The 20,799-nt window shown below is 40.1% G+C and overlaps 2 protein-coding genes across 6 annotated transcripts in view; both read left to right on the top strand.

Moving 5' to 3' along the window:
* The window catches only part of LOC137175580 (E3 ubiquitin-protein ligase SMURF2-like), a 65,615-nt gene extending 53,855 nt beyond the window's left edge, over nt 1–11,760 (top strand). For all 3 annotated transcript variants that reach the window (XM_067581351.1, XM_067581344.1, XM_067581336.1), the window contains 9 exons: nt 2,976–3,189; nt 5,365–5,468; nt 5,581–5,695; nt 6,106–6,284; nt 7,016–7,153; nt 7,362–7,482; nt 7,682–7,883; nt 8,048–8,123; nt 8,337–11,760. In XM_067581351.1, coding sequence (XP_067437452.1) covers nt 2,976–3,189; nt 5,365–5,468; nt 5,581–5,695; nt 6,106–6,284; nt 7,016–7,153; nt 7,362–7,482; nt 7,682–7,883; nt 8,048–8,123; nt 8,337–8,436 — 1,249 coding nt within the window. In that variant the 3' untranslated portion in view covers nt 8,437–11,760. The remainder of the gene's footprint in view (nt 1–2,975; nt 3,190–5,364; nt 5,469–5,580; nt 5,696–6,105; nt 6,285–7,015; nt 7,154–7,361; nt 7,483–7,681; nt 7,884–8,047; nt 8,124–8,336) is intronic.
* A 1,392-nt stretch (nt 11,761–13,152) lies between these two features.
* LOC137175558 (uncharacterized) lies at nt 13,153–19,590 on the top strand. Of its 3 annotated transcripts, XR_010925641.1 has the most exons (9): nt 13,153–13,294; nt 13,892–13,963; nt 14,214–14,280; nt 14,441–14,525; nt 14,630–14,708; nt 14,908–16,506; nt 18,445–18,499; nt 18,913–18,958; nt 19,192–19,590. XR_010925641.1 is itself a non-coding variant. In XM_067581300.1 (4 exons), exons 1-4 carry the CDS (start codon nt 16,111–16,113, stop codon nt 19,577–19,579), a joined length of 885 nt encoding a protein of 294 aa, XP_067437401.1. In that variant the 5' UTR covers nt 16,037–16,110; the 3' UTR covers nt 19,580–19,590. The 3 variants fall into 3 exon arrangements, 2 of the variants coding, with proteins under 2 accessions (XP_067437401.1, XP_067437408.1); XM_067581300.1 differs by lacking the exons at nt 13,153–13,294; nt 13,892–13,963; nt 14,214–14,280; nt 14,441–14,525; nt 14,630–14,708 and having other exon boundaries at nt 16,037–16,506; XM_067581307.1 differs by lacking the exons at nt 13,153–13,294; nt 13,892–13,963; nt 14,214–14,280; ... (1 more) ...; nt 14,630–14,708; nt 14,908–16,506 and adding an exon at nt 16,937–17,377.
* Nucleotides 19,591–20,799: the final 1,209 nt, after the last annotated feature.

The raw sequence follows: 20,799 nt of genomic DNA, 5'->3' as shown, positions 1-20,799 counted from the left end.
ACTCTGTAGTCAGCATGTATATATGTATATATGTATATATGTGCTATATGAAAGCAGAAAGCATTTTTCATGTGTTGCTCTCTTAATATGTTTTCAAATGCAGCATATCTTAGCCAGTGGACAGTCTCATCGCTGCAGTCTGTCTGTCGCTGGTTTCCTGTGCGTTTTGGAGCAGGTAGAAGCGTGCAGATGTTGCAGCTTTGGCAGGTGGGAAGAAAAGTTAAAGGTCACACTGGCAAAAACACTCCTATCATAAGCAAGTAAATATTTCCGTAAACACACATGCACACACTCGACTCTACGTGCCGCAGAGTCTGTCAGCAGTGGCGTTGTTTGGCCAACCTTTCTGTCCTCTCCCTGCTTTTTAGGCAGTAGGTGTAAAGAGCATGGCCCCAGCTGATACTCATAAAGGGTCCTTTGATTCTCTGGGCTGGGTGGGGGGTAGAGTGGGTGTGTTGGGGTGGCTGGTGCGGCTTTAACACCACTACACCTACTCAGCACTCATTACAGCCCACCTGTGCCACACGCCTTGGAAAATAAGCAAGTAGACTTTCTCTTACACACACAAACACACAGACTTGCATTCTTGTGCATGCACTCTCTCACCCAACACACACACACACACACACACACACATACACACACCCCCAGTCTGCCTCTCCCTGCAAACACAGAAAGAGGATGGAGCCCTATCATGACTCTGCAGGTTCAGGTGCAGGTGATCCAGTTCTGGCAAATGTTCATTCCTTCATTTCTTGACTCCAGCTCTTTTCCCCCTGCTCCTTCCACCTTGGAATAACAATAATAAAATCCTTTGGCTCTTATATTGAATTTGAAAGTTTATATTTCTCCCCAATCGTCATATTTCACCCAAGCTGTCACAGCAATAGGAACCATTTCTCTCTTTTGGCTCGGCAGATTTTCAGCTTTGCTGTGCTGGTATTTTCTATATTTACCATCAAATATGCAGAGCTCGCCCCCTTTGGAAACCAGAGACGATGAAATATGTCGAAACGTATTTTTAATTACACTGTGCCCTCAGAAGAAAAAAAAAAAAAGTGAGCTGAAATTATGCTTTATTATATGGTTCTGAAGCCTCCCAGCCAAAAGCAACTCATTCCATTTTGTTTTAAGGCCATCTTTTCTTCCCTTCCTCCTTCCTAAAGTGGTTTTCAGGACTGCTCTGCTGCAGTCTTACCCTTTCTTTGACATGCTAGGAGCCCCAGCGCTTGCCAATAAAATAAATAGCAGCGGACTTGATTATACAGGGATAGACTGGCGAAACACTGCACCCGTTTAGTTTGGAAAGTCCAAATAGATGAGGCCTTTTTCAACCCACTGAACCAGAGAACCCAAGTGTACAAGGAGTGTTGGAATAAGTGGGTGGCTATGTGCTGCTACCTTAGAAGGCCTCCCCTTCCTTTATATACCAATTCAGGCCTCATGGTGCGCCGCCTTTGTTTGACCAGCCTCGACACTCCACTCCCAGTGGAGGACAGTAGCTTCTTTTAAGGAAGCCCTCTGCTGGCTCAGCGTCTCCTCTCAGGAAAATGAGGGCCGCTGTCCTATTGAAGGGAGAGATGGATTATGTTTTTACGAGGCCCACCCAGGCATCCCACCACCAACACCACAGTGAGGGCTGGAGGAGGTCCAAACTAGAACACTGACCATGGCTCAACTTTGGCAAGATTGTATTTTATAGAGTCTCATCTTTTTTAGAGTATACTGGTCAGACCTTGAATGTCAAAATGGGATGCATGAGTTAAAGGTCAGGACTTTAATGCATGTTTCTCCGCTCCCACACTTAACCTTGTTGTCCTGAAATGGCAAAACAAGACTGCACTTTGACCAGGCAGACATGAACTTGTAGAGCAGTGTCTGGAGTTCATATTTATTAGAACATCATTTGTAGCCCAGAGAGAAAGACATCTTTAGTGTCGTGTTGACAGAAACAAGACTGGAAGTTTACAGAAATGTTGGTGTGTTTTTTCCTCTCCGCCTCAAAGTGGAAGGGTGGCCGCTCCGGCGGTCAGATGATGGATGTTCCAGTTATGTTTGGTGGTGGGCAGGGGTACCTACCGGGAATCAACCCCGGCTGTCAGCTTCTTTATGCTTCAGACGGGACATAAAGATGTCTGGGGATGGAAAAGACACAGATACACAGCTGGAGTAATGATTTAGTGGGAATTAGCAAACTGAAAGTGGGAGAGGTTACGCATGGCGAGTGTGGTGGAGGAGGGCAATAAGAACACATCGACTTATCTGTCCAGCTGAGCGAGTCAGAGGCGCCAGCTACTCTTACACCACTCTCTTTTGTATATTTCTTCCTCTCTCTCTCTTTCTCTTCCTCTCTCTCTCTCTCTGCTTACACAGGGTTTATCTCCCTCTCTCTGTCTTTCCTGGTGGCGATATTTACCAAACGTCTGGTCAAAGGCCCAGCCTGTCCGCAGGTCTGGATCAGATTTACTCAGGGCTTAGGGCTCTGTTTAGTGCTCTTTGCTTTGAGAGGAGTGAGGAGGGCGAGGGCTAAAGAGGGAATTTCTTACAAAACTCCTTAGTTCAGCGGTTAGAAGATATTTGAGCTGTAGGGGCTGGGGAATTCCCTACAGGACATATCCCTCTTTCTTCTATCTTCGTATAAATCCGCTGCCTCCACCGTTGTAAAAGCAGTGCACGACAGAAATTACAATCTCCCTATGAGCATATGACAGTAAACAGCTGTAATGCACCAAATGGAAACTCTACTTTGGAAAGAACATCCCAAGACAAACTGTTCAATGCTGTTGTTTCAGTGAATGATGAATCATGCTGACCTGTGACTCTCCCTTTCTTCTGTCTTTTCCCTTCTGTCCCTTTGTCTTCTCACTCATCTCCCCATTCATACCTTTGTTGATCTCCCTGACTGCGTCTCTCCCCCTCCGTCCCTCCTTGACTGTTCATCTTCCACCTCTCCCTCACCCACTTTATCCTTCCAGTCATCCGACTCAGTTGAAGGACCAGGGTGGTCCTGGTGGCCCTCAGCCAGCTCTGTCTCCAGCCCAGTTGCCTGAAGAGGCAGAATGCCTGACGGTGCCCAAATACAAGCGAGACCTGGTGCAGAAGCTGAAGATCCTGCGACAGGAGCTTTCTCAGCAACAACCCCAGGCCGGCCACTGCCGCATCGAGGTCTGCCGTGAGGAGATATTTGAGGTAAACAAACCCAAAATAAAACTTAACACCTAAAGAGAAGATGCACCTTTTATATGCAGGTACACGGACGAAAACACATTAATGCACTACTTACCAGCCTAATGCTCGAGAACAGTCATCCTATCGAGTAAATTGCAAAAACACTACCTTCCTTTACGCTCACAGATCATGAACCATCACCAGAATCTTGCTCCACCTCAGAAGTGCACATACCTGCATGCACCTGTGAGCTGAGACACGCACGACGTTCTCACCTAAAGTTTCTGATGTGCTCTTTAAACGATTAAAGTAAATATTTAGGTGACTGTTAAATGTCATCTGAGCACAGCTGCAAATATACACGCACAAACGAATATGCATAACAACACAGAGTTTACCATGAATTCGAATGATGTGCATTGACCGTGTGTTCATAAAATTCATCATCTGGCTCGCAAAGGATCACGTGCAGACATGCAAACTCAAAACATCCATGAAAACAATAGCAGAATGCTCACAAACCCAGATCTTTGCATTTTACTGGCATTTTTTCACCCTGTTTACGACGTGCACCAGAAAAGGGCCTGGGGCAGTACTCAGAACCGCTTTATGATTTCCAGGGAAAAGCAGACCCAAAAGGCCTTCACGACACCACAAAAAAACTCCTTCTCTGTTCCTTTTCTTCTCCTCTTCTGTCTCTCCTTTTCTTGCTCTCCCAATCATTTGTTCTACCAAGGCAAGGCATTCTTTCTGGATGATTTCAGCAGCTAAAGAGATGTGGAGGGTGGGAAGGAGGGGGTGAGGAAAGGAGCTAAGGCAGCAGTGGCAAGTATTCGGGGCCAGACATAACTTCATAACTACAAGTTGAGCAATGAAAAATATGACTTCATCGCCCTTCGACGTGACAGCTGTGGAAGGGGAAAGCTAAGTGCGAAACACCAGCGCTGCTTAAGGTTTTCATGCAGAAACCAACGCTGTAGTTACCCGTGGCAGTGAGTGCACGTGAGTGTGCGTGTAGTCACAATGGTTCTAGTGTGATTTCCTATTTATACGTGTTCTGTGCCATGATTTGACATACAGTACCAGTCAAAAGTTTGGGAACACCTTCCCGTTCCCTTGAATGAGAAAGTGTGTCCAAACTTTTGACTGGTACTGTTTGATTTACACAAATATTATGTCTCACTACTCCATCATAAATGCTATTGAGGTTTGCAATGTTCTGCACCATTTGGAAGGGTCAAGGAGACATTTATCTGCACCCTTAAGACTCCGTTACTTGAGTCTCGAAACCTTTGAGTCATGCACTAAAAGGCCCAAATTAACTATTTAAAATGCGTGATTGTTTAATAGCAGCTTACAGTCCTCTGTGTGCAGCCCGGCTCTGTCACGCTGTCACGTCGCAGCAGTGCTGTTGCTGTGGCAGATTGTTTACTGTGGCACAGCCTCTGAGTCTCTGGACTCCTCTGAGGACAGACAGAGAGCTGACTCTTATGTAATGTAAAAAGGCAACACACTCACTATTTGTTTAAATAAAACTGGGGGGAGAGGTACAATGAATTATCAAGATTATTTTTTAAGGATATTTAACAGTAAAATTGAAGTAGTATTAGTAGTATTCATAGTATTTTATGCCTGAACCTGCCCCAAACCTACAGTACGCACATGAAAACGAAGCCCTTACCAGGTCTGCGTATGTCAGTATCCTCACAACCAGTCTGGCTAGAGCTGAGTATCATTTCTCACCACTTTCTAGAAATGTATTGTTGTATTAGTCATTTTCTCCCAACATGCTAATCCTTGATTATGAAGAGGAAATCTCTCTTATGTCTCCACTGAATACATTAATTCCTTCATGTTGCATTACTTAAGCTTAATACTTCCCCTAACTTGATCTAACATAAGTGCAGTGACACTGCACACACAGCCAAGAGTTGTCTCTGAAGGTGTGTGTTGGTCCCATGACAATGTTTGGTTTGTCAAAGTTACAGTACTTCACACACACATACACACACACACACACACACACACACACACACACACACACCAGCAAGCCAAAGCCTCCAAAGCTATTATTTACTATTTTTCCATTCAGCAAAGGAAACAGTGCTGCCCCGCTAGTTATATTTTGTGATATTAAAGCCACTCTTGTTTTGTGTACTTTCTCATATTAAATTTGCTGTTTGTGTCGAACTACAGGAGTCGTACCGACAGGTGATGAAGATGCGTCCAAAAGATCTCTGGAAAAGACTGATGATCAAATTCAGAGGAGAAGAGGGACTGGACTACGGTGGGGTAGCCAGGTAATTTGCTTATTTTTCTTTTTTTCATTCACATTCAGTTAATTTATACTTGTATAATCATTTATTGAAGCACATTTTCAGCATGCTTTGTGTATTCGTGTGTGTTTGTTAGGGAGTGGTTGTACCTGCTGTCCCATGAGATGCTGAACCCCTACTACGGCCTGTTCCAGTACTCCAGAGATGACATCTACACTTTACAGATTAACCCGGACTCTGCCGTCAACCCTGTAGGAATGATTTTATTTTAATGAATCCAGCCAGTCACAGATACAAAGATAGAAAACATGAAGTTTACAAGGATGCAGAAATAGAGAAAATATTATGGAGCAGCAAGTAAAGATAGTTTCCAGTCACACAGTGCTGGTGATATAATTGTGATATCATTTGATGTGATTTTGAGTTTGACGTGCATACAAGAGACTTAAATATTAAATGATAATTTCACAATGATATAACTTTGCATGCAGTAAATTATGATGAGGTTTGTCCAGCGACAGAGCAATGCATTGTCATTATGGTATAATAAAAGTGCTTTTAACACCAGCCTGGAAAGGTTCAGGTTGTAAATTAGTTTAAAAAAAACAAAAAACAGTTGGAATGAAAGTCTTAATATTAATATCCTCTGTTTAATCTGCAGGAGCACCTGTCATACTTCCACTTCGTGGGTCGTATCATGGGCATGGCGGTGTTCCACGGCCACTACATAGACGGAGGCTTCACCCTGCCCTTCTACAAACAGCTGCTGGGAAAACCGATCACGCTGGATGACATGGAGTCTGTGGACCCGGACCTCCACAACAGCCTCGTCTGGATCCTGTAAGATTTTTTTTTTTCTTTACAGGCGACCCATTATTCTCTAAATGCTCTACACCAGCGAGCCAAAGATAAAGAGAAAACACACAAAGTACAATCCTGACAAAACATATCTGTAACTTTATACTGGTTTTCTGATTGTACCAGTGGAGCAATAAAGCAGCTTTTTACAGATGATAGATATACAGGGATTAGAAAACAAAATGTATTCACACACAAAAAGCAATAAAAAACAGGACAGAGCACACACACACACACACACACAAACTCGACCAGTCTGTCCTCAACTCTTTTTGCAAAAGTGAAACCAATTCAAACGATTGTGGCGCCCCCTGCTGCCAGTTAAGCTGAATGTCTTAACTCCAAAATGAACATCACTCTGGTGAAATATATTTTCACATGCAGATGTTCCTCGATCTTCTCTCGAACCAACTTCAAAAATTCATACTTTTGATAATCTCATCTACTGTTATGTGTGTTACGTAGTCATTTCTGCTGAGTCATCGCTGACCACTTTACTACAATACGACTTTTTATGCAAATAAGATAAAAGACGCTCGTGAGCTGAGCAGTCGCCAGAAATGATCACATCACTTTGATTATGTTAGTCTGAGGATGTTGAGTTGAGATTATTGTTGTATGTCTTTGTTTTTTGGACCAAATCAGAAAATGTGAAGAGAAAAAATAGGTCATTTCTGCTGAAGCTCATACCTTTCCTCTCTCCTCTCGCTCAGGGACAATGACATCACTGGCGTCCTGGACCACACCTTCTGTGTAGAGCACAACGCCTACGGAGAAATCATCCAACACGAGCTCAAACCCAACGGCAAGAGTATCCCCGTCTCAGAGGATACCAAGAAGGAGTATGTCAGGTACGGAGAGAAGGATGTTTTTTTAAAGCATCTTCGTAAACTAATATTAGAAAGATATTTACCTTCTGAATTAAAAAGGCAACACAGGAGGTCGGAGGTTGTCTCAGCTTTAATTTCAGAACATACTGTTGCGGTGTCATTAATTCAGTGTGAAGATGATGATCCCTTTGTGTTTCCTCTCCTCCCTCCTCTCTTTTATCCTCTGCAGGTTGTATGTGAACTGGCGTTTCCTGCATGGCATCGAGGCTCAGTTTCTGGCCCTGCAGAAAGGCTTTAATGAGGTTATCCCGCAGCATCTGCTCAAAGCCTTCGACGAGAAGGAACTCGAGGTACTTGAGAAAACTATTTCAAAATCAAAGTGACCCAAATATAGTACAGTTGTCATCAGCATCCCTTCTTTACATACACACTCATCATTTTTGTTTTTCCTGTTTGGTGCTAAAAATATCTTCCATTGTACACTACCGCAGTATGCTAACTTCATGTTAAAGTTTGTCTCTACTTCTCCTCCTCCTCCTCCTCCTCCAGCTGATCGTGTGTGGCCTGGGAAAGATCGACATCTCCGACTGGAAGTCCAACACTCGTCTGAAGCACTGCACCCCCGACAGCAACATCGTCAAGTGGTTTTGGAAAGCGGTTGAGTCGTTTGACGAGGAGAGGAGGGCCCGGCTACTGCAGTTTGTTACCGGCTCATCCAGAGTCCCGCTGCAAGGCTTCAAGGCTTTACAGGGTACTTACCTGACTCTATGTGACTATCAAACTGTTTCCAGTCCTAATAGTTTCCCTTTCACTGCTCATAAAAGGTGTCTTTGATCATTCTTTGTGAAAACTAAGAACTATGTCGGGATTTTGATGCTGAACTGCGATTAAATCCCGTTTGTGTTCTGACTGCAGGTGCTGCAGGGCCCAGACTCTTCACCATTCACCAGATCGATGCCAACACCAACAATCTGCCCAAAGCCCATACCTGGTGTGTCTCACATGCACCTGCACACACACACACACACAACATGCAAAAGCTTTTATTGTTGTTATTCATTTTTGTAATTGAAAAGGATTCTTTTCAGTGTGACAATGAGCCAACACACACAATAGCAGGACCATGAAATTCAGCCACCATTAGTTTTATTATTTACATCTGTAAATACCTTTATTCACGTGGACTTTCTCTTTCTTTCTCCAGCTTCAATCGGATCGACATTCCGCCCTACGAGAGCTACGACAAACTATACGACAAGCTGCTGACTGCGATCGAGGAGACCTGTGGCTTCGCGGTGGAATGAGAGACACATCGGAGAGTGTGTTTGTGCGTGTTTGTACATGTGTAACTGTGTGCAGGACTCTCAGACTATTACTGTCACTGCGACGTGCCGACACGCTCGCTCAGAGCCTTCGACCAGCCTGCAGTCTTCCTCTTTTCTCACCGCTGTCCACATTCTTCCCTTATCAATATCTGTTTGAACAGCTGCTAGAGAGACATCCCGTCATTCTTTTTTTTTTTTTTTTGGTTCTGTTTTGGTGTAGTTCATGTGACTAATGGTTAAATACAGAGAAATCAAGTTAAGAGCTGCAGCGTAACTGTTTTTGTGTTGTATCATCATTGTGAGTGGGAGTTTCTTTTGATTTTTGTCAGCTCCTCTTTGCAGTCAGAAGAAGAAATGGTGAAAAGATCGGCACCGCCTGGTCATCTCCTTTTAAATCAAATCAATTCAGGAAGCAGATTATCAACTTATTGCTCAACATCTTGCAAAATCCCAGGCATTAGCGAACAGTTAGTCACTATTTTGTTTTGCAATTTGAACCGATTTAATTGCTCTTTGTCATGCTACTGAATTTTTAACACACGTATTCTGCAGGTAGCCATATCTTGCCCTTGGTAGCCATCTTTATCCTCAAACCTTTACATCCACCCACGCCCCCCATTGGCTGCAGCGTTCGTGTGTTTCACCTTGTTGGAGCGCCACAAATTCATCCTACCTCAGTGTAATGCTTTGATATTTGAAGGGTTTCATTCCAAAATGATATGTAACAGATTTAGTTTGAATCCATAATAAAAGTGATCAGTTTTTACAGTGATACTACATAATGAGTACAATTTTCATACCAGCTCTCATTTAGTAAATATATCGTTTTGAAATGAAACTCTGACTTGGATGTAGGTCTGATGTTTTGTGGCGTTTTTGAGTCGAGCTTGTTGTGTGGTCTTTAAAATAAAAAAAGAAAAAAAAAGAGGACAAACGGACTCTGGTGAAGAAGAAGGTATGAATCTCGTTGTTTAATCTGGATCGCTGCACAGTGTGTCCACAGCTCTTGTAAACGTGTGCGTCTCCGTGTTGCTGCATGTGTATACGAACGTACGCTTGTATGCGAGGAAGTTTTAGACATTTTGTAGATGAATCCCACTTAGCACAGTATCCCGTATCCGATGCTGCAGAGCTGATCGAAACCTCACCGCTGAGCCCGGTTTGTCTTCCTCTTCTCTCAGTCACAACATTTGTCTCCAGCAGAAATAAGTATGCATGTTTTTTTTTGTGTTTTTTTTTTTTTCTTTTTTTATCCAGTCCTGCACACTTCCTGTCAGATCACATGTGAATAGGGCACAACTGTCCACGGGACCAGGCTTGATAAAAAGCTATTCAAGGCAGACGTCTATTTTCAGTCATCGGTTTTAAAAAAAAGGCAGAAATATTTCTTTCTCTCTCTTTCGTGACTTTAGAGCACTTTACAAACTGAGCAGTGATGGCAGGAGTGCTTTCTTCTCGTTAGATTAAAATATATCATGTTTCATTTGCTATACAACTACATTAGAAATATACAGAGTAAAAAAGTATCTATACACCTGTAATTTTTGAGTATATATGTACAAATACATAGCTATTTTGTATATTGTTGCTTGTTCTTTCTGTTCAATGTAAATGCAAGCATGTTGATGTCTGTCACAGACCTCTTTGCATTCTCAGGTGAAGTTGTCCTTTGTTGTTTTTTTTTTAAGGTTTTTTTTTTTTATTATTATTTTACATTTATTAGGCTAGTATGTGAGGAGGGATAAACTGGTTTTGATGGAAACTATATTTCAGAGGCCCTGTCTTTAAACCCATGATAGAGTGTCAGTTTAAAGTGAAATTTTCCTTTGGTCGATCACTTTCACTTTTTGGCACGTACACCTTAACAGGAGAACATGATTGAGCGTTTGCTGCTTTGGATGTCTGGATTTCATATTTATATGAACAGTCTGTATGCAACATGATTTATTAAAAGCAATGAAATGGACTGAATGCTGTTGGCGGCTTCAGATATGTTGACTGCTGCTGGACTCCTGAGTGTGCTACACGGTGAAAATGTTCAACCAAAATGAAACGTCACTTGAAAAAAAACAGCGAGAAGCGTCTTTTATCAGCAGAGCCTCTCCATCTAAAACCTCTGCGTGAATGGATGCTCAAGAAATAAAGCCTATTTATTTGCATAAGTATTACTCTTAGAAAACGTTTTGACTTGGAAAAATTAGTTAAATGTTCTTTTTTTTTTTTTTTTTTTGAACATGTATACTGCCTGCATTTATTTGCAACCATGAACAGTTTGTTAGCCGATACTCTGAAACCTTGTGTGTTTTATTTCGTGGTCATCATGGGACAAAACAAAAAAGAGTACATCAAAATTGTCGTCTTTGTACAGTTGCAGAGAATTTATTTGATTTTACCTTTAATAACAGGACTCAGTGGCAGAATAGAAATAAATGCATTACAAGTTCTTTTGCACACATTTATGCATACTTGGGCTCCAAGTTATAATCGGACACTTCCTTCTATTTACCAAATAGTTAATGGACTGATTGATTTTTATGTAGATACACACATATATATATATACACACACATGTTCTTGATATGCACACATGTATGTTTGTCCAGTGTACACAATCCACTTCTGCTCTTTGTTACTTTTTGTTGGCACCAAGTTTTCTGGCTGGTTCAGTCTTCAGTGCAAAAGTTGTGGGGATTGAGTGTTTCCAGACGAGGTGAAATCAAAACTTTCTCCTTTAGCCATCACCGTCGGACATTGTTGACTATTTTGAAGATCACTGTTAATTTTTTGTAGATTTCAAAGCGATGATGTGAGGCGATTTTAGTGTAATCTGATTGATTTTGATGAATCTAATTGCATAAAATGGCCAAATGAGCGCCAGACCTTTAAAAATGATGTAAGATCAGATGTTCATTTAACAGTTTGATCTGTTACAATCCACAATGAGTCGTGTAATGTTCAACAATCTCTCTCCCCACACTTTGAAATACACATTTACAGGTTTATTGTGCAAATTCTCGGGTGTGTGTAAATTACTTTTGATTCAGTACAAAACAGGAATTTTTTTTTTTTTTTTTTTTTTTTACTGCACCATGTTTTTGTTTCTTTTATTTCCTATCTGGTTTTGTATTTATTATTACAGTATATGTGTTCATAGTTTTTCACATCAGCTGCTCTGTGAGCTTGTATCTGACACCTGTACATAAGGACAATAAAGAAGCAAAATAATAAACTTCTTGTACCCTTGCAGAAAGCTGAGCAATAAAACTATGCTGTTTGGACCTCACAGCATTATGTTTTATAGAACTACATGTGTCGCTTTCTTTTTTACTGCAGCAATATTACTAATATAATAATAATAATAAAATATAAAAACATTGATAAAAGAAAAAAATGGAATAGAAATACAATAATATAACACAAGATGATCTTTTTGAGATTGGGTAAACATTGTATCTATTTTTAGCTTTTTTTTTCTGTTAATCCCTCTCCAAAGTGGACAAAAACTGTAAAATGTAGGAAATATATCAATTGATTTTGTCTTTTATCTCATGTATAGCTAATAGTTGGTTTATTGTTAGACAGAATATATATATATATATATATATATATATATATATATATATATATATACACCATCATCCTTAATGGTAATTTTCTCTTTTCATTTCTTAAATGTAATTTGTGAAGTCTATTTTTTGTTAAAAAAAAAAATAGACTAGACATTAATTAACGCCACTTGATTGAAGAGGGATAACTATTACTATTAACTATTTTGCACTTAAAAAAACATTTCATGTATTTAAATATATAATGTAGTTTGTTTGTTTTTACTGTTTTTCTGTTATTTTTAATTGGCATAAAAAACAGTTACAGTTTCCTTCTCCACACAGTGATCATATACAGAATAGCAAAATATTCATTTTACGCTTTGCAGAAGAAAAGTTAAAAAATAAAATAAATAAACTGAGCTGGGGGGAGTTACATTTCATATAAAGATAAATAATTTATTTATAAATAAATCAATCTCAGTAACCATTGCTCTGTTATGTGACACAATAAAGTTTAAACAAAACAAAACAAACAAAAAAAAACGTTGACATACGGCAAGACTGAGGGACCAAAAGGTCAAAACAAGAAAAATGGAGAAGTTGAAACATTTATGAGTTGAAAGCGTCATAATTTGGCTAATTTGGCTTGTGTCTAGTCTTCTAACCATCTGGGTGAAAGCATTTTCCGCCGGCTGCACCATAAAAGCACAAACATCGTAAGTTAATTATCTTTAAGAGAATCTGATGGTCAATACATGAGAGGCACAAGCTGAGGCTACTGTATGTGAAATGTGCTTCAGGGAAAATGTGATGTAGAGACATGCGATCAGTCTCCATGTTTCCATATACTGTGTGTATCCATATTGATTAACCAGCCAACTCACTGCCAGTAGTGGAAGAAGTATTCAGATCATTACTCCAGCAAAAGTAGAAATACTGTGGTCTAAAAACACTCCATTACAAGTAAAAATCCTGAATTCAAAATGTTACTTAATTACAGTACAAGTACAAGAGTATTATCAGCAAAATGTACTTAAAGTATGAAGAGTGAAACTACTCGTTATGTAGACTAACTTCCTTCAGAGTGTTATATTATAATTAGTTGTAGGAACCAATTAACGCTCAAGTCTATAAACAGGAACCTTTGCCTGGTTAGGTGTTTCCGCCCGGACGATGCACAGTTTTACACCACATAGTGGGGCAGCTTGTTGCTGCGGGAGTTACTCGTCGTTCTGGATGTAACTGTTTATTGGAAACATGATCAAGTTTATTGGACACTAATGAAGAAGGTAAAAAGACATAAATGACAGAGTGTTAAACTGGAAGGTTCGACTTTAATTAGCGCGTCAATGACGTCATCCGCGATGCAGCAGCGCAGTGGCATGAAGCCTCTATAATGTTATGTTGTGTGTTTTTTTTTATCACTAACAAATACATGTAAGAGCATTTTAATGTTGTAGTTTATCGTTGTGGAGCCAATTTTAGATACCGTGGGTAGGTTAATAGTAATAATACTGCATCATATTATGTAAGTGTATCGTGTTTGTTTTTTTTACAATAATAATACATTTTATTTATATACCACCTTTCACACAAAGTGCATAACGATTTTAAACAGAAAAGAGCAGACAGTTCAAACAACAGTTATATAACATCAAAATATTTTATGTAAAATCTTAATCTTAAAGTAACTAATAACTATAAGTAGCAAATAAATGTAGTGAAGTAAAAAGTACAATATTTCCCTCTGAAATGTAGTGGAGTACAAGTACAAAGCAGCATAAAGTAAAGTACAAGTATGTGAGATTTGTACTTAAGTACAGTACTTGAGTAAATGTACTTAGTTACCTTCCACCACTGCTAACTGCCACGTTTAATGATTGTAGTTATCGTCGGAATAAGTCTTCAGAGAATCGACCTGAACAGCCACTGAAGAGGAGCTCTTCATCTGAAACCTGGTGAGAGGGTCTATGTGTAAATTTACGTTTTATTTCTAGACCACTTCTTCATAGTGGTGATTGAATCTGAAAACATTCACATTGCAAGTTTTATTTGACTTTGTATGCTTTTTGAACTGTGTAGTAATTATGATGAATAACAGTTTAAAAAAAAAAGTCCTTATTGGTGTGGAAGAGCCTCACAAGCTGCCTAAATACACATGTGAACTTGCTTTACACCCTTGTGCTCTTGTGTTGTCTGTTTATTTAGTGAAAGTGTGCAGGATCGAGACCCGATGATGATGAGTTCACCAGTCCAGTCATCTGAAAACGGAATGGTACGATTAATTGTTTGACAGAAAATGAATATTATAATCCTTTAATTGTAATGTTCTGTTTGTATGTCCTAAATGTAATTTGTGAAGGTCTTGTGTGTTAAATGTGTGAGACTGTTTCCACTAAGCTGTGCTGACAGGTTGCTTTATGTCCAATTTCAAGGAGTCAGGGAAAGAATATGCTGCTGTTCAGAAAAATCCAGACAAGCAGACGGCAACACAACAGTCAGAAAATAAAGAAAATCGAGGTGAGTCACTTTCACATTAGAAAAGTCTCTCTCAAGCTCAAAACCTGCAAGCAAATTGTTAAGCAAGAGAAGTAAAAGTAAGAACTGACTGGGTCCGAACACAGATATTCAAGAAGATGAGGATCAAGAATTCAGCACATCATTAAGTGTAGGAGACGGACGCTTCCTGGTGGATTTGGGGAGGTAAGCTGATGTTAATCCAGTCTGAGGCAATGGGGTCTTCTGGCTTTTGTTAAGATTTCCTCGGTCTTTCTTCCCACCCACACCATCTCCAGTTTTTAATGTTACTACTTCTGTGATCTGTTTTACTTAACACATTGAAAAGGAAACTAACAACTCCTGTCCATGTGAGTAACTGCTGCGTCTTTTCTTTTCCCTTCAGCTCGTCAGAGTTCATCATTGATGAAGAGTGCATCCTTCAGCTTTTCAAGTCATGTCGGGAATGTAACAGACAATGTACAGTTAGAAAAACTGTCAAAGGACTAAAGCTTGTTATTTCCCAGGCGTGTTGTTACTGTCACAGCCGCTGTAAATGGACCAACCTGCCAAGTGATGACGACGATGACGATGAACATTTTCAGTTGAATCAAAAAGATTCAGCAAGTTGAAAGACCAACACAGCACCATCACCAAGCAGTAATACTAGTTGAGATAGTTTCATGTCTGAAACGACGCTCCATGTGGACAGTGGTTGTACTGGGATTAAGTGGATGCAGGAATATGTTCCAGTGTTTTGGAGCTCACTTGTTTACTGACGCCATTCACACACACATCAAACAACCATCTGATGCTAGAAGGTGGTTGTCACAGCTTGTCATATATGTCCGTTGACATCATCAAACCACAGCCACAGAGAATACTTGAGAACTTGAGAATACTATTTAGTTTTCAAGCAATATTGAACATTGTTGACCATGACCTATTGTGTTGGTGGTTAAACTCAAACTTACCTTGAAGTCCCCCTACACTCAAAAACGTTTCTTGTTGTTGCTGTGCAGAGTTTGACACTATAGGACTGTTTTCACATTCATCCGCTGAAGAAGGAAAATTTCTCTGTGCCCTTACCTACAAGAGTTTGTGACATCATAACTAGTTAGTCAGTACAGGTATCACAGGAAACAGCTGTGATATATCTCTTCAATTTAAGTCTCTTGGATTTGGACTTTCACCCTTCATCCACACGGAGCTGCCTCATTATCGGATTTGTTCACTGTTTATTTTTTTTACACTTTAAGAACACTTTTACGCTTTAGAATTAAAATAAAACCCTAAAACAATAACCTGCACCTCATGCAAATGACTTATAACAATTATACAGTTGTTTAAATATTTATATATTTAGTTTCTACACACATCCACTCCATGGATGTATAAAGAGAACTATTAGTTGTAGTTCTGTCTATACATCCATGGCCACTGATTTATTTCCGGGGGGAGGGGGCTTCGATTTTGTTGAACCAATCACTAGAGACCAACGTATCCGCCCTGAGTAAACGTCATTTTAAGTCGACGCTGATGCGTAGCCATGCCAACAGTTTTGCCGGGGTTTTAAGAGTGCAGCGGAGCAAAGTGAAAACAAACTACGATGTCGGGCGATATTGAGAAGACATGCCGTATATGTAAAATAAATTTGGTAATCAAGGGGGTGATAACAAATTCAAGAATATTATTCAAAAGCACAAACAAGAACGAGAGGCCATTATGGGAACGTTTCCGAGATGTCGGGATACTTCTCCCATGTAGACCCGGTGTCTCTTCTGGGAGGATTTGTCTCAAATGTTTTCGACAACTTGTCAGGGTTGAAGATTCGCAAATTATTCTAAAGAAATGGAAAACGGAGCTTGACGTCACTCATACAAACGAGGGAGGCTCGAGAGGAGAAGAGAAGAGGGATCGTGATACGCTAACAAATAACATTACGCCACAGGAAAAGACGCTATGCCAGAGTCTCAACCCGGCGTCTCATAGCAGTACGACAGAGGTAAATTAACACGCTGAAACATGGGAAAATAATAATAAAAGGTTCATACATTTAATAATGGCCTGAGCTGAAATAATAGGGGGTTCATTACTAATGCATGCACCCCTTAACACTCAGTATGGACACTTCAAATCAAAGTTTGACAGGAATCAAATGATTTCATCAGCTCATACTTTATTTGATTGACTTTGACAGTGAATTTGACACACCCACATTGATTTCTACGCATTTAATAACCTCATTTTAGTATAACTATCTGAAATCCTATGCCGAGTTCTGCCCATAGACTGTATTTTTTTACAGTCTATAGGCAGAACCCGATATGGGTTGGTCCCGCCCATAGCTCTGATTGGCTAATCATTGGCCCCCCCGCAGCGCTCATTGGATAATCGCTTTTCAACGGAGACACTGCTTTTATATGGGAAACAACAGCGAACACGTGTGAGACAGGGGTCACTGCACATGCGTATTGTGAACAATCGCCATTTCACCGCGTCTTTTCCAACTTGTATTAGGACTGTATTGGGAAATGAAGTGCTCTGTGCCTGGTTGTGGAAATGTCCGGAAAACTGTAGTATGCTTGCAACTCAAATTCCACTGTTTCCCTTTGGACCCCGAGCTACGCGGCCGGTGGCTGGAGGCGATAAAGAATCCAAATGAAGTAAAGAGTGCAAGTTTAGATCGCAAACGTGCATCGGTGCTGAAAAACAAGCCTTTCAGTCTGCGTGTGTGCAGTGACCACTTCACAGATGATGCCTATATAGGAGGGATACGAACTTATTACGCTGCATTGAAGCGAGGTGCTGTTCCAACCATTTTCCCTTGGTCAGCTACAGATTCAGACAGTGTACAGGCGCAGTCACATCCACAGGTACTGTTTTATTACAAGTACAGTTCAGTCAACCTCATCCGAACATCTCTGCTTGTGCGTCAGACGTATGTTCATCGACATTGTAGATTATGGAGCTGCAGTACTCGTATTCTTCGTAATGAAGCAACATGTCATCCAGCGCAATGTTGTTGTTGAGTTCCCTGAAGATTAAAAATGTGGGTGTGCAGGGGACGGCACGGTTAGAAGAGAGGATTACACATTGTATGTGTTGCAATGAGGAACTTGGAGGGGAATGGGGGTGTTTTAGATTACTGGCACAATCACTTCCTGCATTTGTATACTGAATAAAATATAAACAATGCTTTCGTTTTTGTTGAAATAATAGATGTAAGACTTTTTCTATGCACACAAAAGGCTTATTTCTCTCAAATTTGTTTAAATCTATGTAAGTGAGCACTTCCCTCTTGCTAAGATAATCCATCCACTTGACAGGTGTGGCATATCAAGATGTTGATTAAACAGCGTGATTATTGCACAGGTGTGCCTTGGGCTGGTCACAATAAAAGGCCACTCTAAAATATATGGTGTCATCACACAACACAATGGCACAGATGTGCCAAGTTTTGAGGGAGTGTGCAAATGGCATGCTGACTGCAAGAATGTCCACCAGAGCTGTTGCATGTGAATTCAATGTTCATTTCACTACAATAAGTCGTCTCCAATATGGCCTGCATACTCACCAGACATACCACCCATTGAGCATGTTTGGGATGCTTTGGATCGATATGTACGACAGCGTGTTCCAGACAGTGTGTGCACACCCGTGCAACAATCATGCTGTTTAATCAGCATCTTGATATGCCACACTTGTCAGGCAAAGGAGAAGTGCTCACTAGCATAGATTTAAACAAATTTGTGTACAAAATTTGAGATAAATAAGCTTTTTGTGTGCATAGAAAAAGTCATAGATAATTTATTTCAACTCATGAAAAATGGGAGCAAAAAACAAAAGTGTTACGTCTATATTTTTGTTCAGTATAGTAGTGAAATACTTGAAGTCATTGTCAGGTGTTTGGATTGTGTCTGTGTTGTGTGGTATTTTACAGCTACAAGACAACCAGGCAGTGATGGACAGACCACGAGGCCAGAGCAGAAGCATAGGTGAGTCTGTGAATGAGCTTCATTATTCTTTGTAGTTTACAGGTGCAAATGTGATGAAGTAATCACACTTATTTGTCTGCTGTCGTGTTCATGAGGGGACCCTGTCACTCTATATTTTTCAAAATAAGCAAAGTCAATTAACATCTATATGTTCACAAGTGGTCATTCGTACGCTACCAAAATTGATGCAGACATTATCTAGATGGTAGATATCAAGTTTTTCAAGTGGTGTTCAGATCTGTTGGTGAGTCTGCGGTGATATTCAGTATCTTGCTGTAATTTGTACTGTATGCACAACACACTTTCTGTTTCATCATGACAATACACCCAAAATCAGCAAAATGGTGTGTGATTTATTTTTTTTTTAACCTAAAAAGATCCTTTTGACCGACAACCACAATATTAATTCACAGGTATTCAAGTAAATACACCTGAGACGTGCGCTGCGACCATTGAGAAGTAAGTCAAGTAACTTTGATCATGTTTCTCTCACGTTCCAAGTAAATCATGTAGCTAAAAAGAAAGCAGGCGACTCTATGGTGCAATATGTTAATTCAGAGCTCAGTTACAGCTCATTCAGTTACAGTGATGCAGGTAAAACCTCTTTCTCACTGTTGCACATGTGACAAACATGTAGTTATGTTAAGTGTATCATTATCATTTCTCAGCTCTCTTTTCCTGCCTCATTACAGACCAGCTCTGCAGCACATAGTTGATGAGGAGGCCATCATGCAGCTGATGAAGACCTGTCCGATGTGTGATAGACAGTGCCGCTGTCACAAATACTCTCGTGGTCCTTACTTCATAGTTTTCCAGAAGTGTTACTTCTGCGATTTTCAACGCAAGTGGGCCAGCCAGCCTGAAGCTCTAAATGCTGATGCTTATAAGGCATACATACCTCCCAGGAAGAAACTGAAGTCAAATGACACAGTTACTGTAGAGGGTGAGGCTCAGTCATCACAACGTAATAATAAGACAAACATTTCTGAATCCGCAGTCTCAGAGTCCAACCGGACATTACAGTGCCGTGTAACAGTGTCAAAGCTGTCTTTAGATATGATTAACATGCATAATAAATGATCTGGATTTGAGCAGTTTGGTGCCTTAATGCTTCAAAATGACAACATGACAATGCTCAGTGTAAACCTGTAGGGTTGTAGCACTTGCCTAAAGTAATTTTGCAGCTCCATCTGGATATATAGTTCACAGAATTTTGTCACACTTCCAGTGTTAACAACTACATACTCACCACCTGATTTGCATTAGTATGGATTTGGAACACCTGAATTCACCTGTTAGGTAAAAAATATGATTTACTTTGATTTACATGCTGTGGGACTTTTCATGGTCATAGATGCTGCAGGATGTCTTTCTCACCCCCGACTGGAGTTCTACTTAGCAGAAGTGCGGTCAGTGCTAAACAGATTGCATCTGAGCAACTTTCCTGTTGTGAGCAGGAAGACGTTCTACACCAATTTTGATTTTACCTGTTATGTGTTGGCTTCAATCGGTCTTTTTTTTTTTTTTTTTTCTCCACTGAAAACATTTTGAAATGTCACAGTAGGAACAGCTAAGGAGTATTAAGCTACTAAGGGGTAAATAATTAAATCGATTGCTGAATTCCATTTAGCTGGTTCAGGGTCCTGGTGCTGTGCATGCTGGCTCTTTGTCACACTGTCATGGCTTACTGGGACACCTAAATGGAACAGAGACATTGTTAATGTTTTTAGTAACACCTGTTCTGTTACTATTACAAGTCAAAATGTCTGATGCGTGCAGTGATTGGCTCTTGAACACGACTGGTACATTTTAAAGGTGATTGATTAATTGTAAAATCTACATTTTCATTCCTTTTGTAAGGATTATGATTAGGAAATGGAAATGAGAATAGTATTGAAACAATGTGGACATAAAGTACAAATTGGGCTGATGTACGAAAAAAAAATCCCACCTCAAAGTATAACAGTAAAATTAGACTTAAAATATCCACAGACCTGTTTCTCCTATATTCAAACTTATGTAAAGGTTTGTATTTCACATCACTACCATCTGCACACAATACAAGATACGATACGCAATACAGATAAACATATACACAATAATTTACCTGGTGGTGTTAGAATTTATAATACTCTATATTAGTTTTATAATAGTCTTAACCTATGAAGGTGTTGAGATACATTCTGTGACAAGACGGTGTGAAGGTTTCTAGTCTTTATGTTATTAGCTGAGTTCTTTTAAGAGCTTGAATAAAAAAAATGGTGGAAAAAAGAGCAAAGGCATAGAAAGAATGCATTGGT

The sequence above is a fragment of the Thunnus thynnus genome, chromosome 3, assembly GCF_963924715.1.
Source record: "Thunnus thynnus chromosome 3, fThuThy2.1, whole genome shotgun sequence".
NCBI classification, from domain to species: domain Eukaryota; kingdom Metazoa; phylum Chordata; class Actinopteri; order Scombriformes; family Scombridae; genus Thunnus; species Thunnus thynnus.
Note: the sequence above shows the minus strand (reverse complement) of the source record. Positions and strands in the feature narration are given on the sequence as shown.

Bases quoted from the DNA above. Each gene is read 5' to 3' on its own strand.
- LOC137175558 (XM_067581300.1), top strand. From the start codon at position 16,111: ATGTCGGGCGATATTGAGAAGACATGCCGTATATGTAAAATAAATTTG. The intron at 18,500-18,912 runs GTGAGTCTGTGA...ATTAATTCACAG, and splicing joins AGGCCAGAGCAGAAGCATAG to GTATTCAAGTAAATACACCT. The intron at 18,959-19,191 runs GTAAGTCAAGTA...GCCTCATTACAG, and splicing joins TGCGCTGCGACCATTGAGAA to ACCAGCTCTGCAGCACATAG.